Source organism: Accipiter gentilis, chromosome 1 (assembly GCF_929443795.1).
Source record: "Accipiter gentilis chromosome 1, bAccGen1.1, whole genome shotgun sequence".
Taxonomy (NCBI): Eukaryota; Metazoa; Chordata; class Aves; order Accipitriformes; family Accipitridae; genus Astur; species Astur gentilis.
Window position 1 is genome coordinate 6,885,823 of NC_064880.1, and position 19,019 is coordinate 6,904,841.

The window sequence follows — 19,019 nt, forward strand, 5'->3', positions numbered from 1 at the left end:
TCCACAGTAAAGCATCTCAGCTGCCACTAGAGGCCGATAAAACAGGTTACACCGCAAACGCAAACATCGCTCTCTGAGAGGAATGGTCAGATTCGAAATCTATCAAAACCCCTGCTCCTTTATTTTGGGGGACATGAGCTGAACTTAGAAATGTGCCAGCAAGCAGCCCTGGAAACTAAAGTAATTTACTCACATAGCAGGTAGGCAGCACATGCTGAATCAGTAAAAGGTCCTGCATAGAGTTGCACCCGCAGGTTTGAGAGCCAGCACAGAGGAACCTCCATTAGGGATGACGGACTGTCTCAGGCTCAGCATCCCCATCAGGCTTCAGCTGTTCCACTGAGGCTGTCTACAGGGGTGATAGTTACAGCAAGCTCTAGTATTGTTATATACACACCTTCTCCCTACTGCATGAGTGAGCTCACCCTATCCACATACATAGGTGATTGCACACAGTTCTTCCCACAGCCAAAAGATGAGACCATTTTTGGTCACCTCTTAAGTATGCCAGGCTAAATTTTAGCTGTCAGCATACAATGGTTCACTCTCTACTATACACCTGACGTAGGCAAGCAGTATGCTCCTTTTTATGAGCTTCCAGAACCATCTCTTCAAGGTACTTTCCCAATGTATTTTTATGCTGCTCTAAAAAATGATCCATTAATATTCACCCTGAGTAAGAATCACAGCAGGACCGAGGCTGCCTCAAAAAGATGCTGGCTGGCTGAGGATGAAATGCTAGGTTTGGACAGTCGCTTCAGGTGATCTTGATTTTAATATTCTATGGATTAGTTTTTTTAAACCGATGCGCATGCTTCTAAAAAGTCAGACTGTATCTCAATTACATCATGCAGATTTGCTTTCTTGCACATTTTTTGGATCCTCACACATACCAAGATCCAGCATTTCATCAAGGAGACATATCTGCAGGCAATGTGACAGCTGCTTCCTGGCTCTTTGAGCCTGCAACATTTTATTTGGGTCATGGATAGTATCTTTCCTTCCCCTTGAAGCAGGTAAAATGTATGCTCATTTCTGACAGTGAGAGATACCACCACTAAAGTAAAGCCATTTTAGAAGGAAAATTGGAAATTAGGACAATCTTTCTAGTGCACATTTATAATCACCTGCAGGCAGTGCTTCTTGAGCTAGCAATGTATTGCACAAGGGAGCTAAACACAGCTCTTATACTTGGCACCACTTTAACTTCACTAATCTTAACGGGGGTTACCGCAGTCTGAGAAGGGAGTGCATACTCTCTAGATCCCACCCACAGCATCATCCTCGCACGGGAACACTTCCCATGTGCACAAAGCTGGAGATGGGATTACCTCTATGTTACTACCTTTGTGGAGGTAAAACTGCAATAATAATGCAGCCTTCAGGCCACTTTCTATTCCTGACGAAATTTGCTTTCTAAAGTTTTGCAGGGGATCATTAGAGTGATCACTAGTTCTGGCAATATTCCAACAGGAGAATGTTTTGCTCTGAAGATTACATAAAATAAGAAAAATCCCAGTAAGAACTAAATCAAAGTTCTGTCTCATTTACTAGCAACTGGAATTATGCAAAATCAATATTAATAGTAGGTAACTGCTGATGAAGAAATTACAATGAATAAACATTACTAACTAGACGAGCTCAATACTTATGAAATATACATTACTTAGTAGGGGAAAATATCATTAAAGTTTCTTATCCGGAAAAAACCCATACATTGCAAAATCACTTTGATGTGATGGAGTATCCATAACAGCAGCTTCATAAATAAAGCTTTACTAAGCTTTGCTCTTCAGCTTGCACTGGATTATGTGGGTGTCAGCTTGGTCTGTTCCTTGCTGTTCTGAGGGGTGCTAAGTTCCAAATATGAATAGTGCTTTCAGGGCTTTATGTTGGGTGACCAAAAAGCTACAAACTATAAACAAATCTAGATCTTCATTTTGAGGCACCATGGTAGGATGAACCTGCAAGTAAGAGCAGAACCCAGTCAAAATAGTTGAGTTTGAGATATGACCTCTGCAAAATTACTCAGCCTTACAGGATAATGAAACAAAATCATAAATTCATTACCAAAGGAAGGGCAGACATTTGCTGAAACATCAACTGATGTCTTACTGAAAAGTTTGATAGGACAAATCATTTTGCTAACTGGTTGCAAGTTTTGAGTCCATAATAAAACTTGCAGACAAAAAAGTGTGACCCAGTTTCTCGTTCCAGGACTGAACAATTTCCACAGCTCTAAATATAAAACTGTTGATAACATATGCGTATTTGTTGCAAAGAGAGTGTACTTCAAATTCATGAACTGCACTGGGCAACAAGTTGTGTATTTCCAACAATACTGCAAAACCCCGCTTATAAATGATGAGAAAATCAGGCACGTTTTTTTCTCCTTCTTTCATACCCACATGCAAATAAACATGAAAGCCCACATTGAAATTATAAATATATTTGTGTTATTTATAATCATGGCACTACACAGTGAAAATCATGTCATTTCATTTTGCTTGAAAGAATCAGAATAGAATAAGACAGTATTGATACAGAATATCCTCTCACTGTCCTACTGAATTCTGTTTCAGTGTGTTTTCAGAAATAATAATCTTAACAATGGTAGCATTAAGTCGCATTGAATAAGCTGTAAAGCTAATAGAAATAAACACTCTTGTCCTGGTTTTGACCTCAGCATGGTGCAAACTCCATTGCAAACTCTGTTAGCCAATGGAGTAACTCCACTGATGTCAGTGAAGTCATACTGATATGAGATCAGATTAGACCTACTGCATAACATCTGCTTCAGCCTAACATACATAATCATTATACATAACCCCAATATAGTGCCCCCCCTTGCATATCTCAAAGCACTTGAAAAAGATAAATAGTTATTACGATCTTCATTTTATAGGTAATGAAACTGAGGCACAGACAGATAGTGTTTTGCTGAGGGTCTTCTAGCTGATCACTGTTAGATGGGGACGACACCCAGAAGTCCTGAATCCTAATCTTGTACTCTATCCACTGGACCATATTACCCCTTAACACACACAGTTTAATTCAATCCTGTCTGCCTGAACGATTAGCACAACAAATACAAGAGATTTGGAACTAACTGTCTGTAAAAGACCATTCACATTAACTGAGCAAGGCAATATTTTAATCAAAGAGTGTTTTTTAAGAAATAATAGCATTTACAGTAGTTAAATAGATGCTACTTTTAATCAGATCTAATTCTTTTATACTAGCATACAGTCCTTGTTTCATTGTTTGTTACTGTTATTCATTACTTTAAGCCCTCACAGCTACTCTAGATAATACTTTAAATACACAGAGCTTTAAAAAAATATTTCCATTACAAATATTTTAAAAATATACTTATCCTAAAAAGCTGTCCAGCACTATTCCAAAAATCTCTTGTAATAAATGTCTTTTTTAATTTTAACAAAAATATCTACCGTTATATAGAAGAGCTCAAGTTTTGACAAATCTATAATACAGTCAGAAACATCTTGGGCCAGATTCCACTCTTGTTTATACAGTTGCCAACTTGGATCATGGTGTTCACTTCAGTTGTGTTACTCTAGTATAATCAGGAGCAGAATATAGCCCTTAGTATTTTAAAATAACTAAATGGACTGGATACTGCAACAGTTACTTGTGCCTAGCATTACAGGGAAGGGAAATCCTTTACTTCATTGCATCTATAAATGCAAAAGAATGTTATATTTAGTATTTGTGCCATGACTAAAGATGTGCCAGGCAGCTGCAGTGGATGACTCAGATCTAGAATTGTATTCGCTTATAGAAAAAATCTTTTTTGGCTGAATGATGGCTGCAACTGCTGTCATTAAATGGAGGATGAATGTTTATAGAGAACATTTGCAGTGAGAAAATGCTGACCTTCCTATAATGCTTTCTACAATTCTAGGTATCATTTTAATTGCATTTTGTTACTTAGAAAGTTGTGTGAGTTTAATAGAATCTCCCAGTACTTACATCTAGGAAGAACACTATTTTAAATTGCTTCCATATTTTCCAGCTGAAAACCTTCCATCTAGCCAGTCCTTTTCAAAGTGCCTTTAGGACAAGCTATTAAGCACTTACAGGAATCTGCATCTCATCAGAAGGACAATCTGGAAGCTGTGAGTTAGTCTTTTAAATCACTGGAACTTTTTTTTTGCCTTTCCCCTCCAATCTGCAAATTTAAATGCAGTGTTTGATTAAGGATCATAGAAATTAACCTGGTCTCATTGCATCAGGTTACATATAAGCAAAGCTAACAGTCTCAGATGCAAACTGCAATTCCTACCTGTGACCGTCATGAGATTAGAAGGGATCCTTACACATTGTGATTTCATTTAATTCATGTTTAAAGCTTTTACTCTACTTGTTTTCTTCCTAGACTTTGGCTGATAATCTAGTAACTTATAAACCAAGGAAACTTAAGTATATAGACTAAGTTCAGTCCTCACTGTCGTCTTCATCATCATCGTCATCTTTACTGGGAGCACATCTTTGGAAGCAGTGTACTAGAGTTGCTAAGAAGAAGCTTGATAGAATAGCAGCAATGGAGACTGCGACTCCAGAGAAGATGATGATAAAAAGGTCCGTCAATGACAAACTAAATTTGCATTCACTAAAGCTGACCTCAGATAATTCATTCAGAAAGATTCTTCTATTTTCTACAGGCAGGGAACACTGGATTTCATGGAGACCTGCAAAGAAGAGGAAAGGGAAACAAATCAGTGGAATATTGATGAATCCTTCTGTTGCTCCAGTCAGAGATTGAATAGCTGAGGAACAGTTTTAGGGTTAACTCTAGGTTTATGAATTTGTACAAAAGTCAGGAAAAAATGGAACAAAATTTGCCACTATCCAAAAGCCATTATATAACCCCCTTGAGTGGCTCCTGGAAATTAAGTTATTTCATCTTCAGTCTTCCAGGAGGTCAGGTATGACCTGGGACCATGATTTTGAGTATTTAAAAAAAGTGAATGTTGAACTCTGGATGCATCTAAATCTGGACATCTGGAAGCATTTCCCAGCTACTCCATCTGAACACAAATTCTGACTCCAAAACAGGGTAATAGGGATACTGAAGTTCCTTCCACACCTTGGTGCCTTCAACACGACTTTTTCCCATGTAGTTCCAAAACTACAGTTGTCTTTTTCTTCTGGTCACAAGAATGGCTTGGGGTTAATGGATGCTTGTTTGTCTATGAGCTGCTTCCACCTTTTCTCTCTGCCTGTCATAAGGACATGCACACTAGCAGATATTATTCCTTCATGCATTATTGAAGAATGCGTAGAGCTAGGTTCTTCATAGTGAAAGCAAAAAAAATCCAAATTTAAAAACTGGTGAGAAAATAGTTTACTACTGGACAGTAAAAGCATGCAGTTCACTCTCCCTCTTCATTCACAACAGGGGAAAATCAGGAAGAGCATATTAACAAGGCTAGAAAAGAACAAATAATGAAGTGAATTAAGTCTCTATGGCTGTTGATAAGATAGCTTTTATCTTGCTATTAAGGATATGAATGTAAAGGGGAAATACAAGAATTGTGTATTAATGACATGAGAACTGCTGTTGGTTTACTTGATACACTTTTACTCTGTCTGCTAATGATCACAGAACAGACTCCCAGTTTTTCACTGCATTGCTGTGTGCACACATTGTATAGGGCATTTCCATCACACAGCTCTATCATATAACCATTATGTCACTTTAAATAAGGAATGCATGACGGTAAGATTTCCTCTGCTTTTCTGAATCCCATTTTTCTTGTGGCTGAATAGCTATGGCATATGATGTTTTACTATTAAACCCAGGCTCCTAGGCTTAATGGTGCAAACCTGACTGGTGATCTGGATCCAGCCCACCTGTTTACGTTGCGTTGAGAGGGAGTTTTAGCTAAGTCTGCTATGGATCCATTTATCACCCTGACTTACTTGACCTTGTAATGAAGATTGTACTAAATTTTGATCCCTAGAAGCCATCCTGTATCTGTCATATTTGCCTGAAGTTCTGTTGCCTTCCCTGTTTCTCATGCACCTCTCACTGACAACGTAGTAAAAGCTGCCAGCAGAATAGGACAACAGTCAGCATGCCCAGGGCTGAATGGTTTCCTCCAGGCAAACTGCCACCTGAATACACATTACATTTTTTCTCTGAGCCTGGACTGCACTGGCAATGTATACCAGATGGTGAGGCAACTTGCTCTGCAGATCTTTGAAACCTCCTGTCTATGGAACTGGCCCAGAAGGTAAAAGAGCCACACAGTTTCAAACACCCTTGGACATTTTTGGAGATCTGGAACCTGCAGTATTCATACATATCAGGTGTTGTATACAAGCTGACATACTGGAGCACTTGAGCGTGCCTGTGAATGCATGGATGGCTAGAGGAAGTACATACTATTGCACTCTATAGCTTGTGATAGAACTCTCTGTACAAACCTTTCTACTGAAAGAAGTGAGAGTTGTTCATCGAGTCCATATTTTCTTTTCATCAAGACTTGGAAAGGAAATATCAACTCTAGGGGTTAATGGGAGTAACAAGCAGAAGGGGACACAAAAGGATACTTCCCTATTCAAAACCATGATAAATAATGGGGAAGTGAAAAGCCATAGACTGGAATTCCAAGACCCGTATCTTTTAAGTCAGATTTTAAAAAGCAAACAGTTTTCAATAAATCAACATAATGTTGACAGTAATCACAGCAGTTACTGCTGTTGTGTAGAAACAGTAAGAAAATGATTGTAACTTATTGCAAATTCACTTTAAGAGGAAGTTCCTTGCTAATAGGAAAAGACCATTGCAGTATTTTGGCAGAAAAGCCTGGTCCAAGTGAATATGGCACCTAAACGAATTCCATTTCACTTGAGGCAAGCACAAGAAAAAATGAGTTTTTATACAACTGTGTTTCTGTAAAACAAACCACTGTAATAGCTGCTAGGACCTCACGAGAACTGCTGTTTTCATAGCAGCTGAGCCATGCTCAGAGCATTGTCTAAAGAAGGAGTGCACAGGTGACCATAAACAACTCTATTTTTTCTATTTCTGACCAACTGCAAAAGAAAGTCTGTAGTGTCCTCACCTGCCAGCTTTTAAAATGACATCTGTGCTGGAGTGGCCTTGACGACCTGGAATATCAGATCTATGCTTCCATAAGGAAGGAGTAGAAAAAGAATGTATTAAAAAGAAAGTGACAGAGCAAAAAAGACTCCAAAAGAAAGCTATTGTTTTAAGCAGTTCTACATACTGCAGCCCTTGCTTCTAGAAATAACTTAGTATGGTAGTATTTGCCCAGGATCCTAGAGATGGAAAAGTAGAAGCCCACTAATTCATTACCATTACCAACAGCAGTTTTGCCGTGGATCAAAACTGAGCCTACAGACTGTGAGCTCTATTCCTATTTCCCAGATGCTTTCACCTAACATCACAACACACACAATACAAATAGAAAAGAATCTGCAACATATGAAGTCACTTAGAGGGTATTTCTTGTTATGAGAATCAGTGTACTGTAATGATTTTGAGTCTGGTTATACAATAACAAGAAATAAAAGAGCTCCTCTCCATGTAGCCATGGGTACTGGAATCTAGGTCATGTTCTCAAACCAAATAGATTAGATGGGAATTTTCTACTTGCTTTACTGTGTGACACTCCAGTGTGCTAGCTTAGCCTCAAGTTTTTACAGAATTCTTAGTCATTGAGAATAATAGATGCCAATAGGCAAAATATAGCATCATAAACGAGGGGCCAGTACAGAGGCCTTGCTAGCTCCCAGCTATAGTTTCAGCCACCCTGTGTCTTTTCAACAAGACAGGAATGAACTGACCTCTCCCATCCACACACAAGGCAGTTTGCTAAAATTGTGCTGGAAACAACCTAGAAGGACTGCAGAGCTCGGTGGAAAAACAAGCCAGTAACTGAGGAAGAAAGGAACATTTATCCTGTTCAGTGAATGTTTTTCTTTGCTGTGTCGTGGTACTACTGCAAAACCTAATAAATGGAAGCTTTTCTTTCAACTTCAAAGAGAATTTGGAACAGACTGTTCATTTGTAACAGTAGTAAGACTAGCAGCTATATCTCTGGTGGCACAAGGAATTTCTCCTCCCAAAGTTAATGCAGTGGTTATTGCACCAGAGCTTCTAACTGCTTACCTGAAAACATCATAATCTGAAGGTTACATGCATGTCTGCTTAAGATGACAATGAACAATACCATTTCATCTGCTTCCTTCTATAGCAATATGTTACTTTCTTTACATTATTTAAAAGTAGGTTGTCCTTATGACATGAGAATCCAGTGTGTGTGGAGAACTGATGTTCCATACTTCACCTGTCCTATTATGTTCATGCCTATCAATAGATCCAATTTTGTTCTTTGCTTGGGCAGGAAGTAATCCAGGTCATCATACAACCTCTGCATGAACAATGAACACAAGAATGCCATCTATAAAGTGATCAGTATTAATTATAAGGTGGGTTTTTTTCCTCTGGGTGATTCTTTTGCATATAGACTGTCTCAGTCAGATTACCTGTCCCCACACACAAGACTTCCAGAGCACAGAAGAGAGCCATTTAACCTTAGTGCTCTACTTTCACACACTTTAACAGTATTATTTTTTAGTGTTCAATTTATTCTTTTAAAAAATCAGCCAGGCTTCTTCTAAATGGTATCTCAAAGAAGTTTGATATTTAGTACTTGGCTGCAGCAAGAAAACCTTTGATGATAGTTATATATGTATCTCATTGCCCCACAATGTGTTCAAAGAGTTGCTTCTTCATACCAAACAAATCTGTAAATGAAATAACAAGTGTGAATGTGTTATAAATATATAGCTTATGTTATTTTGGTCAGGGCCATCACATCGTCTGTAATAACTCCAGCTGTCCCAAGGACAATGTCACACACTCTTATCTTTCTGCTATGTCCTCTGAAGAAGCAGATGTACTATACCAGCAAGCTGTAATGTATTATTTGCTTTTAAAAAGGGAATGCTTTGAAGTCCCAGTCAAGGGACAGGTGCTAGATTCTATATAGGCTTGTCTCTTAACACTGAAAAAATAAAATAAGATGAAAATATGGGTCTGTACCCTGAGGAATAGGTCACCTAAGTAACATGGGAAGTGTGAAAATGCTGGAATTCTAGAACCATAGTGTTAAAAGGAGAGGCATGTTTTTAAACAGAAAAAAAAAAAAAAAAAAAAGATACATGTGTTCATAAAGAAGTATGCAGGAGGGTTCCAGGTAAAGTTTATTTCAAGGAAATTCCCTAATGGGTTTTAGAACAATATGACTTTGAGATGCCTTACTGTTAGAGGATTATAACTCCACTGAAGTCAAGTACTTAAACCTTGATAATAAATTGTAGGCAAATAAGCTGCAACTAGATCCTAATAAACACTTTGCATTTGCTTCTGTAAAGGACTATGCACAGGCCTACTTTCAAAGGCTGAAATACTTCCCCTGTAAAATTGAAGCTCTTAGAAAATGGATGCAGCCTAAACCCAATCTTTACACAAACAATGCCCCAAGTTATAATGGTACTGATCTTCCCATCTCAAAAACCCCACAAAAACCTAGATACTAAATTTCATTAGCATTCTGCTGGTACTTTGTAGCCATAATTCAACCATGTTTCTCATAGGTACTGTTTGATCTGGAATTTTCAAACACTACATTGGCTGGACCATCAAGTGCATTCAAATTGCCTGCTCTTGGATCTGACATGGCTTTTCCCTACATACGTTGACTAATGATGTATTGTATTGTGAGTTTCATTTTATATTCCTCCAGCTAAAGACAAGCTGCAAGAGGTATCACTTACTCCAAGTCTACTTGACTCTCTTTTGAAGGACTCCTTGTCTATTTCTGACTTTGCTTATTTCTAATACCTATGCTAACTGTATCTTTTATCAATGAACTTCTGAAATTCATTATTACTTCAATATCATTACTTCAAATCAATGAGATTTCCCAGTTATAATTTTGGATGTTGAGTTTAAAAAAAAAAAAAAAAAAAAAAAGAGACGCCTCAATTCTGTTGGGTTTTTTTAGAGTTCACAAAAAACAGGTATCAAGAGAAATAGTTTCCTAACATTTAGCAAAGTATAATAGTATGAGATAATGAAAATGCCTACTCCTAACATACACCAGTATGTATAGAAAATACATCCAGAAAAAATCTGAAGCCATAAACATTTAAGTGAGCTTCATGCACATGTGTTCATTACTATCTATACAATAAATGTAAAAGCACTATAATATACTATTTCTTTTTAAAGTAAAATTGGTATTTGCCCTTTTAGGTGCAATTTAGCTGTTCTCTCATGTTGCTGAATGTAGCAGACACAGATTGGAAATGCTTAAATGTGGCATTTTATTTCTTGTTTGGTATTTTGCTTCCAGCTATAGTTCTCTTTAGTCTACTTAAACACCGCCACTAATGTATTAATAAGCAGTGAGAAAGGCATTGCCTCTGAAGAGATATGAAATTTCATTGGAAATAGCCTCAAGCTATCAGAACAGTAAAGCCTAAAAAAACCTGAAGCCTAGATTTAGGTCCCTAAATAAAATTTTTTATGGCCAAGTGCCCTACAGATCAGCATTAGAGGATACTTAACAGTTTGTCTCAATGCCTAAATATAAAGTTTAACATTAGGTGTTCACACCTGCAAATGCTGTCCTCACATCCTCAAATCCATGAAAGATGGAAGTACTCCAAAAAACCTTAAGATGGAAGAACCAGAGTGAAAAGCCAGTGGCAGTCAGATCATTTTACTGAAAATGACTAGGATATCAAATTATGTATTTATATATGTGTATATATATAGAAACAGATTTGATGCGCTTGTTAGGGAATCTAATTTCTGTTAGGAGTTTCTTCTTGAATGGAATAAAAGCTGCTGAATGTGTGAAATGTCTTAAGGCTTTTAATTCCTTTCCAAAAAAATGGATATTATGTTCTGTACTAGTGACGTGCTAGCATGTGCATGATACTTGGGAAAGAACTGAATGGCTGTAATGGCTGGAACAGTCTGTCCTTTTTAGCTGAAGCTTGCTCTGGTTCTATATTAGTACATGAAGTTAAGGCAGCCTTCTCTACAAAGCAGATGAATAAATAGGTACTGATAAAGAATGATAAGTCAAGAGGACTTACAAAATGCTCAGTTGTTTCACTGGCTTTTAGTTAGGTTAGAAGGTCAAATGAAACCTGTACTCTCACATAATTATGATGCTTTGTTTTGAAGACAATGTTTAACATTCTCCATGAGCCATGGGCTACTATAAAGCCCTGGACTAGTGAACTAAGATGTTATTTTATTTACAGAATAAGTTTAGCAATAGATCTTAGATTGGAATGGGATTATAGGAAGAGCCCAAGAAGCAAGAGATGATTACCTCATGGCACAGTCTTTCTAAACAGGCTTACAAAAATCATTCAATTTTTCTCACTACAACAATTCACTTCTGAATCTCTTAACTGCTTTAATACTGAATTCAGTCTTGAGTTTCCTGTTCCAGAAGGCTGCTTACAGTCTCATTGTCACCCGCTCTTGCTGTTTTCCTACCTCCTCTCACTGCCATCCTTCTCTCCTATTCTTTTGCATAGCCAAACTTTACCTGGAAATATGCCACTTTACCAGAATTTACCTATCCATCCACATTGAGGAGGTACTAGCTACAAAAGTCTTGAAAGTAGCTAAACAGCATCTGTTTCAGTACTGGCACTAAAAACCCCTTTGAGTATCTTAAAAATTTGTAGTCTTGTGCACACAACTAGCTATGGCCTTTGTGTTGTGACATGGGATTTTCTGCCACTAATGAACTTTCTTCCAGTAAAGTTTGGCGATTACCTTAGTTTGGGATACAGTTCTGCAAGTGGACCCAGTTCTGTCTTCTTCAGGCTTCTTTTACCAGTTCTGTTTCTAGTGGTGTGAATGTAAATGTTAGCATTCAAGAGGATGGTGCACTGACACTGTGCCAGCTAATCGCGTCTGTAACAGGGAAGTCTAACACTGAGCACTGACCCTCACTTAAACTTGTGCTTCTTCAATTTCAAACATTCATAACATCTATTTCCTTTATTTATCACACAGGCAGCACAATTATATTTGGAATTCTGTTGCTGGCCAATTCTGAATTAATTTTTCAAGTCTTCCTGGAAATATCAGTGTACATAGGCTACCCCTAAAAATGCTCAGTATAAACCTTCTCATTAAATTGCTAAAAGTCTGTCTAATACTGTTTTAATAGAGGGCAGAAAAATTTTTCATTCTTGCAATGGATAGTGGGGAATAGAGTATGTTTTAAACACAAAAGGTTGAGAAAACACCATTGCATCTAGCACAAAAAGCATAGACACTGACTATTTCTTGTAATCCCAGAATCTCTACACAACTTCCCAAAAAGGTTTTCCCAAAGATACTGAGAAGAAAATAAATAAAAAGCAAAATGAGGGCAAGATGACAAAAAGGAGACACTACAGTCACACTCCAAGGAATAAACTCTAATTAAAAGTAATGTTAAAAATGCATTAGTCATTAGTAAACAAGGTCATGGGCGCAGCTGCCCAAAGCATGTTCACAGAAAGTGAAAAACAGCAACAGAGATCTCTACAAAGCACTTCAATGCAGCCACTGCAGACTACTTGTATTTGTTACATGCATTTTATCTGAATGCAATTGAGATGAGATCCTCAGAGGGCTTCAAGAAATGTCTTTTGCAGTGCTATGCATTACTTTTAAACAGCACCTTTCACCAAAAATTTATTCTATCAAAGCCATTTGTATTTAAACACTGAAATGGAAATGTTCACAACCCTTAGTTCTGTAGGTCACGTACACCAGTGACAACCTTTTGCTGGATGAGCTCTGAGTTTCAAACAGTACTACTAAAAAAGTTAGGTGGAGAGATGAGGCAAGAAAGGAAAAGCGCATTTTTAGCTAAAATAAAATGCGATACAGGACAAACTCTGAAAGCAGAAGAAAGCCCTTCCAAATATGAGAAACTACTGAATGCATTTTTGTAGGATTTCCAGCTCCCATTGAAGCAGAAAATGCAAGAAATCTCAAAGGTGACTCTTGATCTCAAACAAACAAATGCCAAATCTCCTTAGACTTCACTGAATTCAAAATTTCAAAACATTATGTCCCCAAATGATTTCTCAACCTATAAACATCCTTCCCTTTATTCAGTACCTCTCTTGCTTTTATTCATATTTTTCTTAATTTATTCTGCCAGAGTCCAAACACTTTTCTTCCTCTGCTTTCTTCAATTCTCACTTTAGAGAACTTCAGCCTTGTCAATCGTTTTTTGTAAAACTCAAGAAGATGGATCAAATATAGGCAGGAGAGGATAGAGCATAATAGCATGTGCCTCAGATACATGATTTCCTTGAATTTTTTGAATAATATGTTTAAGACCAACTTAGACCTTTATTCTTTCAAGATATTTTTTGTTCTGAGCGTTTGCATGCCCCCCATGGAGTAAAACCTTCCATGAAAATTTTTACAGCTCTTTGAAGAGACAGAGATCTTACAACAACTTTTCTATTTCCAAATAATTATCCAATATTCTTAATCTCCATGCTCCTCCTAATGGGAAGCCTTTATATGAATCATTGGCCACCATACTGCCATTCAGGCTTAACAAATGCCTCTATAAATCAAACATCCTTCTACAGAAAATCTTTGTAGGTTTTATAATTTAACCATTTTGACCCACAGTGAATACTTTGCCTTCTCTAGGAAAAAGAACAACTTATATATATGCTCCACTTATCACCATTCCACTGATCTTCACAGTTCCTTTGTCTACTTTGCACGATACACACTGATTTATTTTTAATCAATTAATAAGCAAATCTGAGGGAAAAAATGTGGCTTGGTTTTGGAGTATGATGGAAGTGCTTGTTTCAATGACTTTTTATGAGTATAAAAATATTTTTGCTGTTTTAAAGTGCTGAGTTTGATTGCAAAACTTTTAGTGCAGTTTCTTTAATAAGTCTGCCCGCAAATCTGGCATGCGACAGTATTCACTTACTGCCAATTAAGCCTTCATTTAGAAATTTAGGTTAGATGAATAAATGCTGGGATGTGTAAAATGATTCAAATCCCAGCTGTTTGTGTGAAGCGACAAGTTAGATGTGCAAAGGCAGCTCAGCTGGGAAGAGGCTTTACAGTCAGCTAGTCAGACAGGTCAGCATAAGTTATAACTTTACAAGCTATTTCTGATTGCATGCCAGAAGGAAAATGGACCCAGCTTTTGCAAAACTAATGAGTTGAAGTATGGCTTTTGTTCAGATCACCGAGTTCTCCAGAGGCCTTAATTACAGAGGTGGAGAGCTTCAGGATCAATTATTGAGATTTCAGTTCACATTGACAAAACTCCAATTCTTAAATCAACTTGGTATTTCTTTTGCAAAAAACAAGAGTAACTTTGACTAACATGGCATTGTACTGCAGTGCTAAAATTAAAAGGTGGAGCAGCAGCTGTACTTAGTAAATAGTTAACAGTTTCAGTGATTTCTCTTCAGACATGCAGACAGGGCACATTAAATGATTTGAAATGCCATTCAAAGTAAGGAATCAAAATGACTGCCCAGAACCTAAATCTATCTGTCAATACATTTCTCCCAGCCATTCATCTCCAGTTTCTTGCTACCAGTTCTTTATCTCGAGGGACTGCTATGCTACAGTGACACTTGCAGATGGCAGCCCTGGACCCTAGTTCATCCACAGACTGGTTGGAGCACGCTTCTTTTCTGCTTTGGCATATCCCTTCTTGTCTAACCCATTCTGAAGCATCCCAAGCCAGCATAAGACACGCAACAGTGTACAGAGCCTTTGGTTTCTTTGCAGTGCTTTGTACTTTTCATAAAAGAACTGGGGATCACCAATGCAAGTTTACTGTCATTCACCCTTCCACACTGTTTTCCCTTCTCAGTAAACCCTGGTTACAAAGCCTGCCATTTAAAGGCTGGGGAACTCCAATCTGTCATGGAACCATTCTGTACTGCTAATCGCAGTTTATTTTTAAAGAGAACCAAGAGAAGAAAAACACCAGCCAACTCCTTTTTCCCTCCCTGCCCTTTCCAATTTGTGTAGGCCATGCAATACAAATACTTGAGCTGCTGCAGAATTATAAAGGAAAACCATGTAGCCAAGATAACTAAGCTCTTTTCTTGGGCCCTGAAAATGTATCCCTATCTTTTTCTTTTGCTGTATTTCCAGACATAATGCCTGGTGCCCTACTTATCTTGATGTGTTTGCTGCAAGAGTACTTCTGTCTCCAGCCTTACAGCAGTATCATGAGGAAGCCAGGGAGTCTGAATGCTGAATCTTTCAGTGAGTTGCTCTTCCCACTCCTCCCAGGAAAAGCCAGGCGAATGTGGCTTTGGACAACTTTAACTAGACAAGTAATGCTAATGTGATTAGCTCCTAATGGGTGTAATGTTGTGACATCATTAAAAACTGAACACTGGATATAAAATGCAATCAAATCATAAATCTCAGAATTAGTTTTACACTGACTTTCCAAAAGTTGTTTTGAAAGGCACTCAAGTGTGGCCATATGGTTTTAAAATGTCCCTGAGACAGTCTTTCCCTTTTGGGTTTAGTTTTGCCCTCACCTTTGTGAAAAAAATTTTGCTAGTATATTGAAGGAGACAACCAGTATTTTTGTGTCAGCAGCTCACAACAAGCAATGAAAATGCTGACTTCACACGCTTTTCTGCATACATGCACTAGATTTCACTGATACGACTGGCTGCAAAGATATCACAGAATATTGCTGCTGGGAACAAATGCAAATTATTTGCTTAGGCCATGTCGGGGGGACAGGTCTGATAAAACCAACCATTTACATATTTGCTCTTTTCCTCGTCTTCCCAAATCAAATCTAACTGAAAGTTTGGAAGATCTGTATGAGCTAGTAGTTTTTTTAGCTATTTGGCTGAAATACATCTGTGGATGAGAGAAAATGCTGTGAGAAAGCATCTCTAAGCTTGCAAGACACTGGGGAACACTGGCAATACTATGGGAAAGCTCAATCACTTGAGATTTCCAGACATAAGTTTAGATATGCTTTGAAACACTGAAAAGGTGGAAGAGGAAAGAGAGATGGGCTGGGACAGACTCTCAAACTGAATAGAGTCAGCCTGGATAAAGGGGAAGGAGCTAGAAGTTCATTAAAAGTGATGGAAAGCACGGGAAAAGTGGACTGATGTTTAGCATGAGATAGGCAAATACTTGGTTTGAATAGAGCAATCTTTAGCTAAAGTATGAGGGAAGGTGGGAGAACAGGCCCAGGTTTGGTTTAGAAAGAATCAAGATGAAAGTTTCACTGAGGCAGACAGGAAAAAAACTAACACTTTTTCCTCAAATGACTTCTTCCTTAAAACAGTTGTTTTACAGCTAAGAATATTAAAGGCAACCTAGATGAGTATATTAAAAAAATGCTACCCAAGGTCATGAGCATAGGAAGAACTCAAATAACTGACTACAGACTCTGATGATCAAGAAAGGAGAGAAAAGACCTATGAATTTGTAGGCTCACTATGTTTTTCTCCTTTTTGGTCTGAATTCAAAGAAACAGTTACTTGATCTCAACCCATTCTCCTGAGCTCTTCTCCCCCAGCCTTTTAGGTCTCACCATCTTCTGCACAGAACCCCCCCTTCAGACACAGCCCAAATACCACTGATTTCCTGTCAGGCAATACCTGTATAACCTCTGTAGCCCTTACAAAGTTTTTATTCTCCAAGCAGTTAGCCTTCTGTGAGCAGCTGGGCAGCTCAGTGGCAGGAGTTTATGCCCTAGTGCTTGTTGGGAGGCATGAACTGTGAGATGATCTCCTGCTAAAGCTGGATTAAGAGAGGCTTTGGGGTCGGGTGGGAAATGTGGAGCAAGAGTCTGGATTCCCTACACATGGCAGTCTTAATACTTTTTTTTTTCCCTCCATGCTTTTCTGAAAATTACTGGCCCAAATACCAGAATTATATATCCTGCATTTTGGGGTGTTCCAGAGCCATTTCAATTTATTCTAGTATTGGAAGCAGTGCTATTTTAATGAAAAGAGCCAAAATCAAGCTACTGGAGAGAGTTCAAATACAGAGTATCACAACAAAATACTTCCAGGAAAGGGCTGACAATTGCCGTTGCATAAAATGGGGATTTAACTCTTCTGTAGCAGCTTTATAGCTGATCAGTAAAATGAGAGAAAAATCGGTTTTCCTAAGGAGCTGGCACAGCTGCTCAAAGGGCTTATTGTAGGAAATATGTTTACCAGAGAGAAAATGAAGTCTGGAAGAGAACCAGCTCTGGGCTGAATGAATTTGAAAAGGCTCTTTCACTGCCTATGTAAGTTTAGGCTATAAATCAAAATTATTAGGGCTTAATTTTTAAATTCTATTTCGTAACTGGGAAGAGGACCTGCTGGTAAAACGAAGCCAACATCATTTTAATGGACACATTTATTGAAAGCATGCAATTACAGTTTGACCAAAATGCAGTTTGGGTCACTGCAGGCAGCACACAGACAATTTGACCAAGAACCCTCCTTCCCTCCAAGACACACATACATACTCCAAGACAAACGTACATACTGCACTGTAAGCCACCGAGCTTTACCTTTCTGGAGCTTAGATGCATTGTCCTGTATCCAGCTGAAAAGATTGGCAAAGTCACAGTCACAGACCCAAGGGTTGCCCTCTAGGCGTATAGTCCGCAGGGAGGGAAGCGCTTCTAGGGCTGCCACATTTAGGCTTTGTAAGTTATTGTCATTCAATTCTAACACTTGGAGCTGTTCCAGGTTCTCAAAAGCAGCCTCATCCACATCCACCAGGTTATTGTTTCCAAGGCTCAATTTTATCAGTTTTTCTGCTGATTTGAATATCCCAGCATCAAGCTGTGTTAAATTATTGTAGCTTAAGTCTAAATACACCAGTTTGGTAGAACTGCTAAAAGTACCCTCTTCTAAAGAGGTCAGGGAGTTATTCCTGAAGTCCAAATAGACTAGATCTCCATAAAATATAAAGAAATCAGCTGGTATCGCCTGAATGTTGTTATCAGCTATAAGAAGTTTCCGTACATCCAATGGAAATGGATTAGGAACACTTGGGAGTCCTTGGTCCCGGCAATCTATGGTGTGGTAGTCCATACAGCTACAGACAGCAGGGCAAAAATGACCCACGGGTAAGAAAAGCAGGCAGACAAAGACAGAAAAAGGCAGAAGGCAGAAAGGAAAGCATGGCAACATCGTCAAGGATTTGAAAGCTGTGATGAGCACCACTTCTAAGAGAAAGACATTTTGCTCAGCTGAGCAGCAGTGCCTGGTACTTGTGTGTGTGTGTGTGATTGTATCCAGGAGATCACATATCATCACAGATCCGATAGCAGCAGTCTTGGGAGGGGGGAGGGAGAGTGACTGAAGGAAAGAGGGAGGGAGGCAAATGTGAGGATTTACACTGTCAGAATATTATAATGCTGTACAGTGTAAGGGAAAGCGATGATTGGGTAAACGGAGGATCTTTCAAAGGACTCCCTTGCTTTTGTGAGCTAAAAAAAGCTCAGAGCCTGTTTGCATACTTGCTGTATATTCCAGCAAATGGGAAATCACACCTGATCCTGTGACTCTGACAGCAACAGCTTATGCTTAAAAAGCCCTTCAGGTAATAAACCTTTGTGAAATCAATTGTTTTGTTTCTTCCCGTATGCCTACATCAAGGTGACCAATAGCCTCTAGAAATGCAGGTGAGGGTAGTATCCTGGTTGACTGCTAAGGACTGTTTTCTCTTTAATTTCTAGAACAGGGAGCAGAAGAGCAGCAAGAGGGGTGGGGAGCCCAAAGACAAGGAACACTGACTTTTGCTGTTTCTGGATGCCTTCTCAGCTTTTAGAGCAAGCATGTTAATGTTATTTAAATATGAGCCATTGTCTTTTAACCAAGAAGTATAACCTACTGTGGCAAGAAGGAATATGGTCTCAAAATTGAGGTTTTTTTCTCTCCTGTTT

General features: G+C 38.4%; 1 protein-coding gene across 2 annotated transcripts in view; it reads right to left on the minus strand.

Moving 5' to 3' along the window:
- LRRC38 (leucine rich repeat containing 38) overlaps positions 1-18,412 on the minus strand; it is a 90,625-nt gene extending 72,213 nt beyond the window's left edge. Inside the window, exons 1-2 of one of the 2 annotated variants that reach the window (XR_007507354.1) lie at positions 17,637-18,412; positions 4,102-4,712 (exon numbers count right to left, since the gene is read on the minus strand). Coding sequence is in view for 1 of the 2 variants with exons in the window: in XM_049811214.1 (XP_049667171.1) it covers positions 4,459-4,712; positions 17,637-18,387 (1,005 nt within the window). In the remaining variant the exon portion in view is untranslated. Of the gene's footprint in view, positions 1-2,459; positions 4,713-17,636 lie in introns of those variants that run through there. The other variant, XM_049811214.1, reaches the window with a different exon arrangement.
- Between the last annotated feature and the right edge of the window lie 607 nt (positions 18,413-19,019).